This window comes from Dendrobates tinctorius, unplaced genomic scaffold, assembly GCF_039654945.1.
Source record: "Dendrobates tinctorius isolate UK_male_01 unplaced genomic scaffold, ASM3965494v1 ptg000024l, whole genome shotgun sequence".
In the NCBI taxonomy this organism is placed as follows: Eukaryota; Metazoa; Chordata; class Amphibia; order Anura; family Dendrobatidae; genus Dendrobates; species Dendrobates tinctorius.
The window spans coordinates 7,694,848-7,715,845 of NW_027361692.1; the positions used below are offsets into that span (position 1 = coordinate 7,694,848).

Consider the following 20,998-nt stretch of genomic DNA (forward strand, 5'->3'; position numbering starts at 1 on the left):
TTATCCTCTAGTCACTTTTGTCACAGCTGTGCCATCGAGCCTGTCACATAGCGCTCAGATATCAGTGGGCCTCACACAATCCAAAAGTGTCCACTGTCCACAAGTGTGTGCAGAAATTCAAAATCTCCCCTGTCCTATAGACACCTTGTACCTTGTTTTACATTACTATATAGTTTGTTGGATTTTGTCTACATTTCTACCAAAAATGAGGAAGGCTGGTGGAAGAGGCCGTGGAATTGGGCGGGGGTTGGCAGCTGGTAATGATGGTGTTGGTGGTGGATCTGATGGTAGTGGCAAGAGCAAAATGGGACCGAATGCAGGAGGTGCTGACCCTGCGTCATCGTCTGGCTACATAAGGCCTCGAACGCTTAGTTTTCTAGGAGTTGGCAAACCGCTTTTAAAGCCAGAGCATCAGGAAAAAGTTTTGTCTTACATTGCTGACTCAGCCTCCAGCTCTATCGCCTCCTCTTCTTCAGTTGTAAAAAGTAAAAGCACTGAGTCGTCATTGGAGGCTCATGTTCATGAACCACACCTTTCCTTGTGTCCTTCACCCCAACCAAGATTGAAGGATGACGCAGGCCATACTACTGATTACTCCATGGAGCTGTTTTCACATACCATGCCTGGATTATCAAGTCAAATGGTGAATTACCCAGGCCAAGATGAATCTGACATGGAGTGCACTGATGCACAGCCGCTGATGGATGATTCTGCTGGTACATTCACTCAGAGCACTACATTGTCCTCGCAGTGTACAGAGCCAGATTCTGACCCTGATGAGACTCAGGTGCCCCTTCCCGCACACTATACCACATACACGGTGACACAGAGGAAGGTGCACATGACATAGAAGAGGAGGTGATGGATGACCCAGTTGTTGACCCAGATTGGCATCCATTGGGGGAAGAGGGTGCTGCTTCCAATAGCTCAGATGAGGAGCATCCACAGCAGACATCGACATCGCAACAGGTGTTATCTGGCAGGTCCGGAGCACTCCAAAGACAGGTTCCAAACATCAAAAGAGTTGCTGGACAGCTTGTCCAGAGGGTCAAAAGATCACAGCGTGCTAGGCCGCAAAATGTCTGCCAAAGTAGGAAGAGTGCAGTGTGGCACTTTTTTGAACAAAATCCTCATGATCAGGCCAAGGTTATCTGTAAGAAGTGCGCAAAGACCTTTAGCCGAGGGAAAAATCTGAAAAATTTGAATACCAGTTGCATGCTTAGACATTTAACCAGCATGCACTTGCAAGCGTGGACACAACACCAAACCTCAAGTGCCACATGTGCAACTGATCACAACGAAGGTAGTCAGCAACGCTACATTGTTTCCCCCACTGTAAGCCCACCGGTTAGCACAGCAGCAAATGTTGAGGTGTCGTTGCAAGACCACAGCAGTCAGAGAATCCCACTGTTATATCAACGAAATACTGATTCTAGGCCATCAGAAAGAACACCAACTCCATCACCATCATCAACCCTCTCTCAGTCCGCCCTGTCCACCGCTACTTCCACCATATGCAGCTCTCAAGTCCAGCTCACCCTCCCAGACACTATGAGTAGGTCAAGAAAATACTCAGTCTCTCATCCGCGTACACTGGGTTTGAACGCCCACATTGCCAAACTAATCTCGTTTGAGATGATGCCCTTTCGGTTGGTGGAAAGCACAGCTTTCCGCGAACTCATGGCCTATGCAGTACCACGCTATGACCTACCCAGTCGCCACTTCTTCTCTCGCAAAGCCATCCCAGCCCTCCACCATCATGTGAAAGACCGCATTGTCCATGCACTCAAGCAGTCAGTGAGCGGAAAGGTGCACCTCACAACTGATGCATGGTCCAGTCGGCATGGCCAGGGCCGTTACGTGTCCATCACTGCGCACTGGGTTAATGTGGTGGATGCAGGGTCCACAGGGGACAGCGGTGGTGGGACAGTGCTGCCTAGCCCACGGTATAGGAAACAGTTGGCTGTAGGCGTTCGACCATCCTCCTCCTCCACCTCCTCCAGAAGCGAAAGCTCGTCCACAGAGCGCAATCGTACGAGCACTCCATCTGCAGCTGCCACTGTTGCACACGATGTGTCCCCCTATCGAGCAGCTAGTGGAAAGCGTCAGCAGGCTGTGTTGCAGATGATATGTTTGGGCGACAGACACACCGCCGAGGTGCTGGCCGAGTACTTGAAGCGACAAACTGAGTCATGGCTGGGCAGTGTACATCTTGAGGCAGGCAAGGTAGTTAGTGATAACGGCCGTAATTTTGTGGCAGCCATAGCCCTTTCAAAACTCAGCCACATACCTTGCTTGGCTCACACCTTGAACCTGGTGGTGCAGTGCTTCCTCAAAAATTATCCGGAGTTAACAGCCCTGCTCCAGAAGGTGCGAAGACTGTGCGCGCACATCCGCCGGTCGCCTGTACACTCCGTTCGTATGCAGAAGCTGCAGCGATTGCTCCACCTTCCCAACCACCGCCTCATTATCGACATTGCAACAAGGTGGAACTCCACCCTGCACATGGTGGAGCGGCTGTGCGAGCAGAGGCAGGCCATAATGCATTTGTGGGAGGATACACGGCCAGGCACTTTGAGAGCAGACATGGAGTTGACAGGTGTGCAGTGGTCGAAGCTGAAAGACCTTTGTAAAGTCCTTCAGTGTTTTGAGGAATGCACACGGCTGGTAAGCGCAGACGACGCCATCCTAAGCATGAGCATCCCACTTATGCGTCTGCTCATGCAAACTTTGACGCACCTTAAGGAGCAGGCGTCTGCAGCCAATGTTGATGAGGAGGAAGAGGAGGAGGGAATCCTTGATGACATTCAGCCATTGTCTGCTCAGGGACCTCTCCTGGACGAGGTGGAGGAAGAAGAGGAGGAGGAGGAGGATGATGGGGATGATTACTTAGGGGAGGAGGATGCATCTCGTGGGGCAAGTGAAAATGTTGGTGTGGCAAGGTCTGGTACAGGGTTTGTGCGTGACTGGAGGGATGTGGATTTGCCAGAAAGTGCTCCTCCACCCAGCACTCGTAGTGCATCATTGACACCGGGAACATTGGCCCACATGTCAGATTATGCCTTGCGGATCCTAAAAAGGGACCCCCGCATTGCCAAAATGATGAACGATGACGACTACTGGTTGGCCAGCATCCTGGATCCACGCTATAAAGGCAAATTACAAAACATCATGCCACAGGAGATCGTTGACCTAATATTGGCTAATAAACAAGCAACTCTGGTAAATCGGTTGCTTGAGGCATTCCCAGCACACAGCAGCGGTGATGGTTCTCACACGAGCCGTACGGGCCGGGGGCAGCTTGGCAGAGGTGTTCGTGGTGCACACAGCAGAAGTGGCGTTGGAGACAGGGGTTTCATGACAATGTTGTGGACTGATTTTTCAAATACCGCTCACACAACTGGTAATACTGCATCGATGGAAAGTGACAGGAGACAGCAGTTGTCAACTATGGTAACAAACTACTTTTCCTCCCATATCGATGTTCTCCCACACAGGTCATTCCCCTTTGACTATTGGGCCGCTAAACTGGACACCTGGCCTGAATTGGCCCAATATGCCTTACAGGAGCTCGCTTGCCCAGCTGCAAGTGTGCTATCGGAAAGAGTCTTCAGTGCAGCTGGATCAATCCTGACAGAAAAAAGGACCCGTCTGTCAACCCAAAATGTGGATGATCTAACCTTCATTAAAATGAACCACGCATGGGTTTCCAAGGATTTTGTCCCACCTTCCCCTGATGACACATAGGGTGACAGAAAAATGGCTTGCTTTGGTCCACCTCTTCCTGGTACTTCACCTATTTCGCCTTTTGCATCAGCTGAATGTCCAACATCAACATATGCCACTTTCTAAAACTCCCTAACTGTGCTGCCTCCCCCCCCATGGCCGGGGTCACCACCTACCGCACGACACCGTGCGAGTGCCGTTGCCCTGGACAGGTGGGTAGGCCGACTCTTGGGCGCGGGCACTGGCACAGGGTCCCTCATAGTGCAATCAAGTGTCTCTGACGGTGGTGGTGCACACCCGCCGTCAGACACACCGCTGTACTATGAGGGGCCCAGTGCCAGTACCGACGCCCACGAGTGGGCCCCCCTTGCTTGGGCAGGGCCCCAGCATTTGCAATCTTTACCTCTCCCTGCTCCTCCGCTGTGTAATCTGGGCCGTCAAATCCATACTGTGCCTGACACCGTCTGAGCCTGCCTCCTGAGACATATATTTTGAATGTGTACGCTATCCATACATGTTATCCAGGGATACGGTACCCTTTCTAACCTTTGTGCAATCACGTGCAATCCATACTGGCCTAACACCGTCTGAGCCTGCCTCATGCTGTATAGACATATATTTTGAATGTGTACGCTATCCATACATGTTATCCGGGGATACGGTACCCTTTCTAACCTTTGTGCAATCACGTGCAATCCATACTGGGCCTAACACCGTCTGAGCCTGCCTCCTGAGACATATATTTTGAATGTGTACGCTATCCATACATGTTATCTGGGGATACGGTACCCTTTCTCACCTTTGTGCAATCACGTGTAATCCATACTGGGCGTGAGAACGGCTGGCGAGCTGTTAAGCAAGCTACAGCACCTGTCCAGACAAGTACAGGGATTCCCTAGCGAGGAGACTTATTTGATTGTTTTCAATGTTGGGACAGCAATTTTTGGGGAGCACTATACTCTGGAGAATGATAGATGGGGCCCACCATACACTGGAACATTCCAAAGGTGGACATCAGACACTGGAGCAGCATTTACAGGGCCCATTATACACTAGAGCATTAGAAATGGGGCCCATTATGTTTGGAGCATTATTTGGGCCCATAAGACAGTGGAGCTTCATCCATGGGGACCAACATATACTGTAGCATTATGTGGAGCTCATCATATACTGTTTCAAACATTATATGGGACCAATGATTCTGTATGGAGAAATAGATGGGCCTCGTCATGAGATGTAAAAAGTGAGGTATTTTTCATTGTACTATACCGCTATTTCTCTGCCGTATCGGAGCATGATGCGTTGTGGTATGTGTTAAAGGGGCGCTCTTTCGCCCAGGGCACATGAAAACCTGGAGCCAGCCCTCCCCCCACAGTTTGAAGCCAAATAACCACCATTTTTCAGTGCGTAACTTGTATTATGAAGTTAATTAAGGTTGACAAGCTTAAGAAAGAAGAATTGATGCTTTTGGCATTCAAATGGGCACTGTAGGTGTGTTTCCTGTCCTCCTCTCACTGCCGACTTTTATTCCCCATTGACTTACATTGGGTTTCGTGTTTCGGGACGACCCCGACTTTTCCCTATAATCGGACGATCTTGCTCGACCCGACTTTTGGAAAAGTCGGGTTTCACGAAACGAAACGCGACCCTAAAAAACCAAAAGTCGCTCAACTCTAATGAATGGTAATAAACGTTCAGGTCCGGACCTGTGTGTGAACGAGTATGTATGGGTGGCCACCAAAAACATCCGGTTGGAAGTGTGCTGCAGGGGTCTGGAGTTCTCGAGTGATTGGGCCGTATCGGGTGTCGGCCATCCTCAGCCCGGAGACTTACCAGCTGGAGTTACCCCCAATTATGCCCATATACAACTCGTTCCCCAGGTCGGCGCTCTGGAGATTTGTGGTGCCTCCGGAGCATACATTGCCATTTCCATCTGCCAACGTTTTCCATAAACCTGCAAGTCAGGTGGTCGCTGAGGTGAACTCTGGTGGACCTAGGCGTCCACACCGTAGGTGTTTTTCGGGTGAGGTGCAGTGTTGAGGGTCCAGAGGCCCCTCATTGAAGGAGGGGTACTGTCACGGTCCATTTTTGGAGCCATGGCAGAATGTGGATTCTTATAGAAACCTTTTTCCTTTTTCCCCCCAGTGGCCGCTGGGGTTTACTACAACTGTAGTTGTTTTTGGTGCTGGTTTTGCCCCCGGTGGCCGCTGGGATTACTACACGTGTGAATTAACCAACAGGTGATGACTACTCCCCCCTCCTTCCTATAATAGGTCGTCATGTGCAGTAAATCACTGTTGGTAATATTGTTCATTTGTTATCCAACCGTGGTGAAGACTGGACCTACCTGGTGGAGAGGGGATTCAGCTTATCTGGAGCAGTGGAATTGCTGCTGGATGCTGATCGGATCCTTACTCTGTTGGAGCATTTGCAGCAGAGCAAAGCTAAGTTTTTGGTTTTAGTTGCTTTAACCCCGTGGTGTCTGCTTTATTTTCCTTTGTGTGTTATTGGGTGCAGTTCACTTTATTCCCTCTCTCACCTCTTGGGAAGGGGGTTGGTGGTTTAGCTCAAGGCTAAACAGGAGATAGGGACAGGTCGGGGACTTGGGCCTCACTACCTTCAAATCTACCCCCAAGTTAAGGAGAGTCAGGGCACCCCCTTAGCCTGAGGGACAGTTCAGGGGCCCAGGTTCCACGTCTCCTGCTTTTATCCCAACTGCCCCGTGACAGCAACCTCCATTTCTCGACCTCTTTCTCCTGCTCCATCATTTCTTCCATCTGGTGGAAGTGTTTTTCCGATGCTCGCTGCGCCATCAGCATCTGTGAGATCAGGTCATTTAGCAGTTCTTTCCTCTTTCTGCAGAACCTCAGGTGGCCATTTTGTCCCAATGACCCAACCATATTGCATTTACTAAAACCTGCAAGGCACAAACACATAAACAAGCTGGTGGACAATCAACATGGCTGACATAAACTCTCCCAATCAGCTTTCCTTGGGTCCTGATAAGGCGATATGTCTCTGCATAAAGAGATAGGTATGACCTTCAGCAGCTTAGGAAATCTAAAAGCCCTTTAGCTGCAATCTCTTGGAGTCGCCGTCATGCACTTATCTGTCCGAGCAGTTCTGAAATAATTAATCTGCTAACACATTTTAAGGATACGATTCCCAATTTCCTTACTGGCCCCCCCTACAAGTGGGTGTGGACTTCCCCCTAAATGATAGCTCTGTCCTATACTGGAATCTCATGATGTGTATCACAGACAACAGCGCTCTGTGTGACCGCCGACCATGTGTCTGATCCGTTGAGCACACTGTGATCTTCTCGGTGAGATCCCTGCTAGCAAAGTGAGAAAATGTCTCAAAGTGCAGAGGCAAGTTCACCGCAGTTCACGGGAGAATTTCACTGTGGTAAATTTGAACTGCAGTGAACTAGCCTCATCGAGGTCACGGCAGTCAGCCCTGCTGGGAATGCATAATCACAGTGACCGGCAGTAACCTTGATAACACTGCTAGTCACTGATGCTGCGCTTGCAGCAGCTCATTCACTAGTGCTTCCACACCATTACTGACCCACTGCCAAACCGGTCATGCTAGAGGATGATGAGGCAGCAGAATGTTCTCCACGTAGTCTCCGTACTGTCACATCTGTCACTTGTGCTCAATGTGAATCTACTCTCATCCGTGAAGAGTAGAAGGCACCAGTGTCGAATCTGCCAATCTTGGTGTTTTCTGGCATATGACAATCGCCCTGCATGGTGTTGGGCTATAAGCCAACACCCACTTGTGAACTTCCGGCCCTCATACCACCCTCATTGAGTCTGTTTCTGACAGTTTGAGCAGACATATGGATGTTTTTGGCCTGATGGAGGTCATTTTGCTTGGTTTTAGGGGTGAGAGCAATGATAACATTAAAATGACTAAAACTACAGCCAAAAAGGATGAGAACAGATAAATGCTCTGTGTTCACCCCCTGCATAACCACTCTTTTATAGGGGTTGTCTTGCTAATTGCCTATCATTTCTACCTGGTGTCTGTTCTATTTGCACAGCAGCAGGAGAAATTGATTCACAATTGTTGCTGCTTTATAACTGGATAATTTGATTTCATAGAAGTGTGATTGACTTGGAGTTAAGGGCCTGTCACACTAAGCGATATCGCTAGCAATATCGCTATAATGTCACTGATTTTGTGACGTTATAGCGATATTGCTAGCAATATCGCTATGTCTGATACTTACCTCTGACCGCTCCCCTGCTGGTTATTGCTGATCGCGCGAGAACGTCCTGAGCCGTTTCCTGCTGGGGCTTCCTGCTGTGACGACGAGCGACGCGTGGATACGGGCGGGAGGACGTCAGGATCGCCTTGTCTGACAGGTAAGTAGCGACCCCCGACCCCTGCTATGTCGCTGGTGAGATCTGCCTGTGTGGCAGCTCACTAGCGACCACTTAGCGATGTATCAGCGATCCTGACCGCGTCATATCACTGGTCGGGATCGCTGGTACATCGCTAAGTGTGACAGTACCTTTACATTGTGTTGTTTAAGTCTTCCCTTTATTTTTTTGAACAGAGTAAATATAAATAATCAAAAAGTCGTATGTAAAAAAAAAATGTTATAAATAAAAACACCAAACTGTCCTGCAAAAAACAATCCCTAACATGACTCATTCGGCAAAAAAATAAAAAAGTTACAGCTCTCAGAATATAACAATGCAAAAACAAATTCATTTTTGAATCGTTTTCCCTACACATATGGGGTATCGGCGTACTCGGGAGAAATTGCACAACAAATTTTGCAGTCCATTTTCTCCTGTTACCCTTAAGAAAATAAGAAAATTGCGGGCTAAATGTACATTTTTGTGGGAAAAATGTGATTTTTTTTATTTTCACGGCTCTAAGAATGAGAATTAAACGTTATTTGCCAAATTTTCAACATTTTCACCAAATTTTCAATATTTTCACAAATAAACACAAGTCATATCGAACAAATTTTACAACTATGATGAAGTACAATATGTCACAGAAAAACAGTCTCAGAATCAATGGGTTCCGTTGAAGAATTCCAGAGTAATTATCAGATAAAGTGACGCTGGTCAGATTTCAATAATTTTGACCTGGTCATTAACGTTATAATAGGCTCTGTGAACAAGAAGTTAACGTGCAGTATCAGACACAGCACCCACCAGTTCCAATTTTGTCAATACATTTCAACCTTTTGCTTCCATTCAGCTGAGATTATCCCTACTCTTGATCCTCTTGTCAGCCCCTAGGATTCCCCTTCCAGCCCCACAGCATTCCTGATATCACGGTTCCCCATCTGGATTCCTCTGTATGGAGGGGATTAAAACACATTCCTTAGTGTGTCGTTCGGACCGTAGGCTCCGGACGTTACAGGAAGGTCCACAGTAAATTTGACACAACCTCATGCTGCCAGAACGATATGTACTATATGTGTCTCCAGTTCACTGCACCTTGAACTTGATCTTCACACGTGCCTCTCACTACATCTAACTAAACCAGGAAGTGATTCCCCTTTTTACTTAACTTCTCCCCCTCCCATCCTGGGCTGGTCACAAACATTTAACTACATTCTACACTATTCCTATCACTTATACACTAATAAGACCCGGTACTGCCTATCTATCATAATTAGAGTTGAGCGACTTTGGTCGGATTGTGTTTCGTGAAACCCGAATGAAACAAAATTTGTTTCGGATGAAACTGGTCCGACTAGGGCAAAAAAAGTCGGGGTTTTGTCTGAAACCCGACCCCAATGCAAGTCAATTGGAAATAAAGGTCGGCATTGAGCGGATGACATTCATCCACTCAATGGACATGGAAATGTGTGAAGGGAAGATAGCTGATCCCGGGTGTACTGCGGAACTGGACAGGAAATCCTTGGGGCTGACAGAGCTACTGGGCATAGGGATAGTACAGAAGGAACAAATGATAGGGCTGAAGATATGCTGCGCTAAGGCTAGTTTCACACTAGCGTTTCCAGGAGCTGAATTGGGTCTGTGCACGGTCGCTGCTAAGCTCCGTCCCTGGCAACGCCTCCTCCCGGCCGCATTGGGTCTGCAGGCCGTTTGCAGGTATGCGCTTGCTGGCGCATGGGTCCTTTTGACGGTGTGCCAAGAGCACCAAAATGCAACACAGTGCGTTTGGCACAGGTCGGTGCACTGTCAAAAGGACACATTTGCCGGCAAACGCATTCCTGCGCACGGCCAGCGTACCCAATGCTAAAGATAGGGTACGCAGGTCGCATGCAGCGTCATGAGCCCATAGGCGGAGCGACCGAGAGGAGGCGCGGCCGGGGGCGGAGCTTAGCAGCAGCCGTGCACAGACCGACGCAGGTCAGTGAAACGCTAGAGTGAAACTAGCCTTAGGAAGAAAGGAATAAGATGTGTTCTGCCCTATCCCACCTGTCACAATCTGATGAACTTGAACTGTCTAGTAAATTTCTGTTGGTTGAAAGAGCTTGGTATCCCCTGAGTTGTGTGCGGCGGCTCCTGAGGACGGACATCCAGAAACAATAGAGACCTGTAGCCTACAACTCAGTGTGATACACCCCACACCTAACAGCACAGTAGGACTGGGACACTGTTTTACTATAAAGTGCCAGAGCATAACGTGACAGCAGCTCTGTCATGACTACCACTCTGGGCCACTTTACGACAACACCAAGAGGTGGAAAGAAAGTAACCACCGGACTCCCTACACTACATGAGCTCTCTGCTAGGGATGGGCGAATCTACTCGTTAGGACTCGTTACTCTGCGAGTAGTAGGGGACTCGCAGGAGTCGGTACTCTGCGAGTTTCCAAGCGATTACTCGCACAGTAACGAGTCCAATGCAAATCAATGGCAATCCTAGTTTTTTCAGAGTTTAATACAAGCAATCCTAGTTTCTTAGCGATTTTGTGTCCCGCTGTCAGCAGCGAGTCTTAGCGAGTCTACGACTCCTATATACTGTATTCGGGACTCGCAGAATACAGAATATGTTAATTTTCAGAGACAGCCTAGTTTGTTAGGTGAGAAAACTGTGAAGAGCACTACTATGATTGGCTGCTGTCCATCATGATGCCTATGTCATGTATCACAGGCAAGGCTGTATATAAACCCTGCCCCCGCCATTTTGGGCACATTCCTGTGACGATCTGAGCTAGTGCAGGGCGAGTTGGAGACATAGAGCAGATCTAGGGACTGTTAGTCAGTGTAGGACCTCAAGATTCCTCACATATAACACAAAAGTTCTTTTCAGAACTACCAGGACGGAGGAGTACTGTAGAGGACTGTAGGTAGGGAGAAAGGCAGGAGCAGCCTTACAGTGCATACAGCACCATCCTCAGAGCTTAGCTTACTCACTCAGCTTCCATCAGAGCTAAAATCAGAAGCATAGCTGAGCAAATTTTCTTTTTTTTTTTCCACCAGATATTATTGGGGTCATATTTACCCCTGCAGCGTTATTGTTTCTGTGGCAGACCAGTGCGTTGCTGCTATCTATCCCACCAGCTAATAGCACGCATGCTGCCTGCTTGTGTGCACTAAACAATTTTTTCAGGGAGAGTGCGTTGCTTCTCTGCTAAGTTACAGCACGCACTTCACCCCAGAGCGGTGACGCAGACAGCACCACAGTCCACCTAGGTGACTGCCTTTGCGCACTAAACAATTTTTTCAGGGAGAGTGCAGGGCTTCTCTGCTACCAGCTAATAGCACGCACGTTACCTTCCTGCTGTGCCAATATGCATCACTAGCCTTGATTGTCCTCCTATTACAGTCCCCTGTAGTTATCCCCTTTGCACTGTGCATCCCCTGAGACTACAGCACGGGTCACATCACATCCCCCAGTGAAGCAGACCCCGGCCCGGTGCTGGGTACCACGGTTTCAGTGCGTCACAGACGCCAATGGTGACACAAGAAATCTCACTCTCTCCTAATCCAAAAAAGGGTACAGTAAAAGAAAATAGAAGAAATGACATCACATAACTCTTACCCATGTTTGCCTGCCCATCTTCTCCAGCGTGATCAAATGACGGGAACATACTTCTGGCGATGGACCTCCAAGCCATATTTCGCTGTCTTTCATCACCATAGCCAGGGTGGGTGGGCTGCCACAGCTGGGGCCACTCTTCAACCAGGCCGATCAGCCTCTCTGTATCACGTCTGCTACACATCTTTGGTGGGCCTGTGTGTGCAGATCTGATCGCCCGGTGTGTGCGGATCAGATCGCCCTGTGTGTGCAGATCAGATCTGCCTGTGTGTGCAGAATATCAGATCAGCCTGTGCAGTAAATCGGTTAGCACAGGCGACTTCCTGTTTAGCTTCTAGCGTGATGTAGAAACGATTTTCTGTGCTTTAGGGATGAATTCTAAATCGCTAAGCTAGGGGCCACTTGCGAGAGTAAAGAGTAAAAAAAATGGCAGCACAGGAATCGCTGCAATACTCGCATCCCCATTCATTAACATTGGACTCGCTAGACTTGCAGCGAATACGAGTTTCCGAGTCGGACTCGTTAGAGTCTAGCGATTCCGAGTATTTCAGGATTCGCCCATCCCTACTCTCTGCATGAATGTCCTCTACACTCTACCAAAGCAACTGGGTCCCAATATTTTACCTACATAATATAAATACCGGGTCTGGATATTATACCTAGCAGTGGCGTAACTACAAAGTTATAGGCCCCCGGTGCAAACTTTCAAATGGGGCCCCCATGCCAAAATACATGCACATCTCTGCTCCATACACCTCGTACACACACGGCTCCACTACATACACCTCGTACATGCACATCTCCACTCCGTACACCTGGTACAGACACGGATCCAGTCAGTGCACCTCGTACACACACGGCTCCGCTCCGTACACCTCGTACACACACGGCTCCGCTCTGTACACCTCGTACACACAGATTCACTCCATACACCTCGTACACGCACATCTCCACTCCGTACACCTCGTACACACACGGCTCCACTCCGTACACCTCGTACACACACACGGCTCCGCTCCGTACACCTCGTACACACATGATTCTGCTCCGTAGACCTCGTACACACACGGCTCTGCTCCGTACACCTCATACACACACGGCTCTGTTCCATACACCTCCTACTCACATGGCTCTGCTCCGTACACCTCCTACACACATAGCTCCGCTCCGTCCAAAATTGTACACACAGCTCTGCTACATCCACACTGTAAACCCCTCCTGATCACACACAAACTATACCTCATCCAGCACCATGGCAACCAGCATAGCAGAGTCCTGCAGACACCAAGGCCCCTGATCATATGATTCCTGACTCCTCCCCTCCTGTGACCTCATCACAGGTACTGTGCGCACATTAGAAAAAACAGCCAAGCGACATCATTGCAGGCTGTGAGGTGGGTCTCTGCGCAGGGCGAGGATGGGTGCATAGGTGGGGCATGGCAGCTCAGTGCAGTGCGGGAAAATAGATTCCCGGGCAGGGGTGTCAAAAACGGGACTTTCCCGCGAGAATCAGGACGGTTGGGAGATATGCCTGCTGGGCCCCTGACTCCCTCTGGGCCCGGTCGCAGTGGCGACTGCTGTGACTGTGGTACTTATGCCCCTGATACGTAGATATAATTACCGGGACTACATATTATAGGTAGATATTATAATTACCGGGTCTTAATATTACAATTATCGGGTCTGGATATTATAACTACCGTATATACTCGAATATAAGCCGAGATTTTCAGCCCATTTTTTGGGGCTGAAAGTCCCCCTCTCGGCTTATATTCAAGTCATATACACCGGGGGTCAGAGGGGGAGGGGGGGCGGGGGTGTCAGGTCATACTTACCCGTCCTGACGCTGTGTCTTGAGCCCCCAGCTTCTCCCCGTGCTCTCTCTTCCTGCCTTCAGCGGTCACGTGGTGCCGCTCATTAAAACTCATGAATATGCGCATATCATGAGTTTTAATGAGCGGCACCACGTGACCGCTGAAGGCAGGAAGAGAGAGCATGGGGAGAAGCTGGGGGCTCAAGACACAGCGTCAGGACGGGTAAGTATAGCGATACTCACCTGTCCTGCGTCCATGGCTGCTTGCTGCTGTCTGTGTCTGTCATCGGTCAGTGACTGCAGACAGCAGAGGGCGCGGTGACGTGGTTAGTGCGCGCCGCGCCCCCTGCAGTCTGAACGTCACTGACTGATGACGTAGCAGATAGCGGTGAGCAGCCATGGACGCAGGACAGGTGAGTATCTGACACCCAGCGACGGAGAGGTGAGTATGTCATTTTTTTTATTTTTACATGCTGCAGCAGCGGCAGCACATGGGGAAATAATCTTAAGGAGCTTCTAATGGGGGCAGCATATGGGGGAACAATATGGAGCTTCTAATGGGGGCAGTATATGGGGGAACAATATGGAGCTTCTAATGGGGGCAGTATATGGGAGAACAATATGGAGCTTCTAATGGGGACAGCATATGGGGGAACAATATGGAGCTTCTAATGGGGGCAGTATATGGGGGAACAATATGGAGCTTCTAATGGGGGCAGTATATGGGGGAACAATATGGAGCTTCTAATGGGGGCAGCATATGGGGGAACAATATGGAGCTTCTAATGGGGGCAGTATATGGGGGAATAATCTATGGAGCATTTCCCACCCTAGGCTTATACTCGAGTCAATAAGTTTTCCCAGTTTTTTGTGGCAAAATTAGGGGGGTCGGCTTATACTCGGGTCGGCTTATACTCGAGTATATAGGGTAGATATTATAATTATTGGATATTATAACTTGATGTTATAATTACCAAATATTGGCGTAACATCAAGTCTGGAAATTATAACAATAATTTATCATAATTAACAGGTCAGAATGATGTTATAATAATATAAGCGGGGGTCTACTTTACCAATACCGATCAAAAATGTATATAGCAAATTGGTATGGAAATAAATGTATAATTGTATTAAAACTTAACTTTTAATCTTAAATTAAAAACTGTATATTGCAAATTAAGGTGCCAAAAAAACATAAAGTGATAGTGCCTGTGCAAACGTGCCCATAAAAACAAATTGTAATGAGACGCCTCCTATTGTCCAAATATGAGCGGATTATTATCCTCTTTAGTGTCTAAATATGGCCAGGTATTAATAATACCAAACACTAGCCATAGAACATCTCAGTATATGCAGCAACACACTTTTTTTAGAGGTTTTCTTAGGTAACTAAACCATTATTATAATTCCTGTTCTCATTTCCATCATTGTGAACAATTATCATTAGAAAGCGAATCATAAAGAAATATCTATTTCTCCAAAATCAGATATCCATTACATTGGCATATTTTACAGGTCAAACTGAACAATATATAGCACCTATGGAGTCCAGTATAGTGTAGTGCCTATATTCCACAAAAATACTGCATATTAAATACTCTCATGATGCGTTATTAATATGTCCTTATACTCATCTCATGTGTATTAGTCCTATACACTGATGCCTGTATATGCGCTCTTGTGAGAAAGGCCCCCAGTCTTAAAAGAACTTCATGTCTGCATTCATCTGGACGGCCTTAGTCCAACACCGTTCTCCCAACGCGTTTCATCTAATCAGGACTCATCAGCGGAGTTTATGGAGTTCAATTAGACACATGGCGCGCAAATATCGCCTTTCTTTTATATAACTGAGCACCACATTGTATCCTATCCATTTCCGGACGCCGGGTACCTCATTTCCGGTCCCACCATATGTAATGGCCCATCTCCATCTACATGCCCCACTTCCTGGGCTCGGCTTACGGCCATTTACATCACATCCGGTCTCGGAGGTACAGCGTCATCACAGCACCGTTCACATGACCCATAGTGTCCATGGTAACCCGACGCTGCATATCCTTCATCTGGTCGCGCTCTCTACCGCTATCTCCCAATTGTATCAATAAGCTTGTTGATCAATCATATTAGAAGCGGCTACATCCAGATTATATATAATTTATTCAGACTTTTTCAATTTGCTGAATACCCTATAAATGGACACTTTGCATGGATTCCATAACCATCTTTTCATTCACATTTAAAATAGATAAGGGAAAAAACAGGACGTATCTACAGTATCCCTCACCCAGAGAGAAATAATATGAGGAAATCAAATACGGGGAGTCATATATTCAAATGGTATATTGTTACATATATGGGGGTCAATTAGTAGTCTGATATAATGTTGCATGCTAAACATGGGACACCACGGATCTTCTTGTTATTAGAAGTATAGAGAGGGTGCTCACTAGGGCTCTCCCTGATAAACCCTCTCTACCTATTCCCTACCTCACGCGGAGGTTGGCACCCTAATATCCTGCGCAAGTGGCGCCCCCACTCAACGGCGGCTCTCCCTAATATACCTCACCCTATTACTCCCTCCCTACAAGAAGGAAGAAAAGGAGAGTATATCGTTTAATCCTTTAGGGTGCACTGTCTGTAGGGTAAATATCCAGAAAGTTTCTCTTTGGAGGATGTATTTGTCCCAATCACCTCCTCTCTGATTTCTGGGTACCTTTTCAATACCTATAAAGCTAGCCATCTTGAGATCTCCCTTATGAAACTGATTAATATGATTGGCTACCGGGGTATCACGTTTATTGATAGTATCCCTATGATGCTCTCCTACCCTTACCCTAAGCTCTCTCTTTGTTTTGCCAACATATTCTAAACCGCATCTGCACGTCATCTTATAAATAACCCCTACGGATCTGCAGTTAATAAATTGGTGTATGGGGTATATTTTTCTTGTATTGTTACTGCAGAATTCGTTGTTTTTTTCAATTGAAGTGCAATATTTGCAGCAACCACATTTAAAGCATCCTTTTGGTTGGGTGCCCAGCCATGTGGCGCTGTCAGCACTTTTTGGGGTAAAATGGCTACGGACTAGCCTATCCTTTAAGGAACGGCCCTTCTTGTATGTAATCTGTGGGTGACTAGAAATAACTCTTGTGAGGTCCTGATCCATACACAGAATCGGCCAATGTCGGTCTATTATTTCTTTAATATCCTTGGCTCCGTTACAATATTTTGTGATGAATCTTATAGTTCCATCATCCTCGGATTTCTGCCCAGGAGTGAGTAGGTCCTTCCTATCCCTAGCCAGGGATGTCCTATAAGCATTCCTTAGGATCCCATCCGGGTATCCCCGTTCTAAGAAACGGGATCTCAAATCATCGGCTTGCGTCTTATAGGTAACCTGATCCGAACAGTTCCTTCTCATTCGAAGGTACTGCCCCTTAGGGATGCCTTTTTTCAAGGGAACTGGATGGTTAGATTCCCATCTCAGAAGTGAATTAGAAGATGTAGGTTTTCTATATGTCTTAGTAAAAAGGCGTCCATTTTCACCCCGTTCAATCAGAACATCCAAAAACGGTAAACTACAAGCATTGACCTCACAAGTAAAGCTAAGGCCCAGATCATTCTTATTAAGGCCTTTTACAAAGTTACAAAAACCATTCTCATCCCCCTTCCAGATTATAAAGACATCGTCCATGTAGCGAAGCCACAGGACAATGTTTTCCTCCGCCACTTCTGAGTGCTCTCCAAAGATGGCATTTTCCTCCCACCAGCCCAGGAGCAAATTTGCATAAGATGGTGCACAAGGGCTACCCATCGCGGTGCCCCTGAGCTGGTGGAAGTACTTGCCATCAAATAGAAAAAAGTTCTTTGTTAAACAGAATTCAAGGGCCCTCATCACAAATGAATTGTGTTCCATATATTGTAAACCTCTCGTTCTTAGATAGTAGTCCGTAGCCATTAATCCCTTCTCTTGGGGAATCGATGAGTACAAAGCCTCCACATCGATTGAACCCAATATCATATTGGTGTCCAACTCGATGTTATCCAATTTCAATAAAAGATCAGTGGTGTCCCGTGTGTATGAACTCAGAGAGACCACAAAGGGTCTCAATATTTTATCAACATATAACCCTAAATTTTGGGTTAGACTCCCAATTCCAGAAACTATAGGTCTTCCTTTTAATGGTACCAGGCCCTTATGAACTTTTGGCAGGGCATAAAAAGTCGCCACTACCGGGTGTGTAGGGATAAGAAAATCTCGTTCATTTTTATCAATCAATTTTGATTGAAAGGCCCCATCAACCAAAATTTTTAGTTCTTTTAAATATATTTCTGTAGGGTTACGTTCAAGTATCTCGTACCCCATGGATTTCTGCAATAGAGAGTAACACAGAGTTCTATATTGGGCAACATCCATCACCACTGTGTTACCACCTTTATCCGATGGTTTATTTATCCTGGTGGTATCCCTCTCTAATTCAAGCAGACCATCCATCTCAATTTTGGTAAGATTACGGGGTCTTCGTTTTTGAGATTTTTCTAAATCCATCAAGTCCCTAGATACCAGATTAGAGAAAACATCTATGGCACTTATATCATTATTGATTGGTGGCATACGTTTGCTTTTGTTCTTAAAGTCCATAAAAGGACCTTCGCCATATTCATTGGGGTCCACATCCCCCAGATGATACAGAAACCTGACATCACCCAATAGATCCTCATCAATACCTAATTCAGTGCAGCTTTTTTTATCTGCGTTTATAAAGTATTTCTTCCATTTAAGTTTACGTATGAACAAATTAAGGTCTTTAATAGCTTCAAAGCATACAAAATCAGAGGTTGGGACAAATGACATGCCCTTACTTAACACCGCCATCTTATTTAGGGGTTTTGATGAGATATTAACGATTTGGTTATTCAAATGGGGTTCCGGGTATTGAATCGACTTCTCAGTGGGTAATTTGAGTCTAAAAAAGCACATATACAGGCATCAGTGTATAGGACTAATACACATGAGATGAGTATAAGGACATATTAATAACGCATCAGGAGAGTATTTAATATGCAGTATTTTTGTGGAATATAGGCACTACACTATACTGGACTCCATAGGTGCTATATATTGTTCAGTTTGACCTGTAAAATATGCCAATGTAATGGATATCTGATTTTGGAGAAATAGATATTTCTTTATGATTCGCTTTCTAATGATAATTGTTCACAATGATGGAAATGAGAACAGGAATTATAATAATGGTTTAGTTACCTAAGAAAACCTCTAAAAAAAGTGTGTCGCTGCATATACTGAGATGTTCTATGGCTAGTGTTTGGTATTATTAATACCTGGCCATATTTAGACACTAAAGAGGATAATAATCCGCTCATATTTGGACAATAGGAGGAGTCTCATTACAATTTGTTTTTATGGGCACGTTTGCACAGGCACTATCACTTTATGTTTTTTTGGCACCTTAATTTGCAATATACAGTTTTTAATTTAAGATTAAAAGTTAAGTTTTAATACAATTATACATTTATTTCCATACCAATTTGCTATATACATTTTTGATCGGTATTGGTAAAGTAGACCCCCGCTTATATTATTTGAATATTGGATATGGCAGGTTTCCTATCCACAGGGATAGACACAAATCAATGGATGAATGAGGCCAAGGACGTTTTTTCGGATGGTGTTTTCACGCAGAGAAAATATATTCCATCATTCAGTGCAGCTTTTAAGGAACTCACCAAAATTTATAAAGAGCAAATTACGTCTTGGTGGGAGGTACAAAGTTTGGAAAATTATATAAAAGCAGGCATAGTACCTAGACACCTTAGAATATCTATTAATTTTGGTTATAGATATAAAAGCGCAACGTTGTCAGCTAAGCTTGAAAAGGAGGCTACGGATAGCTCACTAAGATTAATGAGAATACTCCTAGATGAGGAAAAATCTATGCTAATTTCCATTAATGAACGTCTTAAAGAGCAAATAGAGGTTACAAAAAAATTTTCAGCAGAAACGGAATTCTCTGTAAAAGAAAATAGTTTACAGAATACTATTGAAAAATTTCAATACCATCTTAAAGAAAGAAAGCATAAGTATTTTATTAGAGACCTACAGGAGTTTCGGGATAATAAGGCATATACGGTTGCTAATATTAAACCAAATAGACAACCAGAAACGGATATTTCATCCTCTGAGGCCGAATATTCCGACTCCGAGGGTAGGTTCAAAAACAATAGGGGGAGAACTAGAGGCAGAGGGGGTATACGAGGAGGTAGAGGGGTAGGTCGGGGGTCACCACAGAGGGAACATTTTTTAGACTCAAATTACCCACTGAGAAGTCAATTCAATACCCGGAACCCCATTTGAATAACCAAATCGTTAATATCTCATCAAAACCCCTAAATAAGGAACAGATGGCGGTGTTAAGTAAGGGCATGTCATTTGTCCCAACCTCTGATTTTGTATGCTTTGAAGCTATTAAAGACCTTAATTTGTTCATACGTAAACTTAAATGGAAGAAATACTTTATAAACGCAGATAAAAAAAGCTGCACTGAATTAGGTATTGATGAGGATCTATTGGGTGATGTCAGGTTTCTGTATCATCTGGGGGATGTGGACCCCAATGAATATGGCGAAGGTCCTTTTACGGACTTTAAGAACAAAAGCAAACGTATGCCACCAATCAATAATGATTAGAGTTGAGCGATACCGTCCGATACTTCAAAGTATCGGATCGGAATGGATCGGCCGATCTTAAAAAAAAGTATCGGTATCGCCGATTCCGATACCGGAAGTCCCATTCAAGTCTATGGGACTTCCGGTATCGGAATAAGAAAAATCCTGTTTTTCCCTTGTACAGCCTCTCTGGGGTCTGTACGGGCCTTTCGGGGGGCTGTGCCGGCCTGCCAGGGGGTCTGTGCAGGCTCCGGTGGTCTGTGCCGGCCTGCCCGGGGTCTGTACCGGCCTGCCAGGAGGGCTGTGCAGGCTCCGGTGGGCTGTGCACCCTGTGGGGGTCTGTACCGGCCTGCCGGGGGGCTGTGCCGGCCTGCCGGTGGTCTGTGCACCCTGTGGGGGTCTGTACCGGCCTGCCGGGGGGCTGTGCCGGCCTGCCGGGGGGCTGTGCTGATGTCCGGGGGTCTGTGCAAGCATCGTCCGATGGGACTACAAGTCCCATCTGGCGATGCCTGCTACCATGACAGTGATTGACACATTAGCCAATGATGGGACAGTAGTAGTCCCATCATCCGGCTAATGTGTTAAATGTTAAAAAAAAAAAAAAAAAATACTACATACATACTACATGCATGCTACATACATGCTACATGCTACATACATACTACATACATACTACATACATACCACATATATACTACATACATACTACATACATAACACATATATACTACATACATACTACATACATACTACATACATACTACATATATACTACATGCATGCT

The 20,998-nt window shown here is 46.2% G+C and overlaps 1 protein-coding gene across 1 annotated transcript in view; it reads right to left on the reverse strand.

Annotated features, from left to right (window-relative positions):
* Positions 1-18,403, reverse strand: part of LOC141084594 (CD109 antigen-like) — a 123,834-nt gene extending 105,431 nt beyond the window's left edge. Inside the window, exons 1-3 of the mRNA XM_073569422.1 lie at positions 18,391-18,403; positions 17,872-18,279; positions 6,460-6,643 (exon numbers count right to left, since the gene is read on the reverse strand). Coding sequence (XP_073425523.1) covers positions 6,460-6,643; positions 17,872-18,279; positions 18,391-18,403 — 605 coding nt within the window. The remainder of the gene's footprint in view (positions 1-6,459; positions 6,644-17,871; positions 18,280-18,390) is intronic.
* Between the last annotated feature and the right edge of the window lie 2,595 nt (positions 18,404-20,998).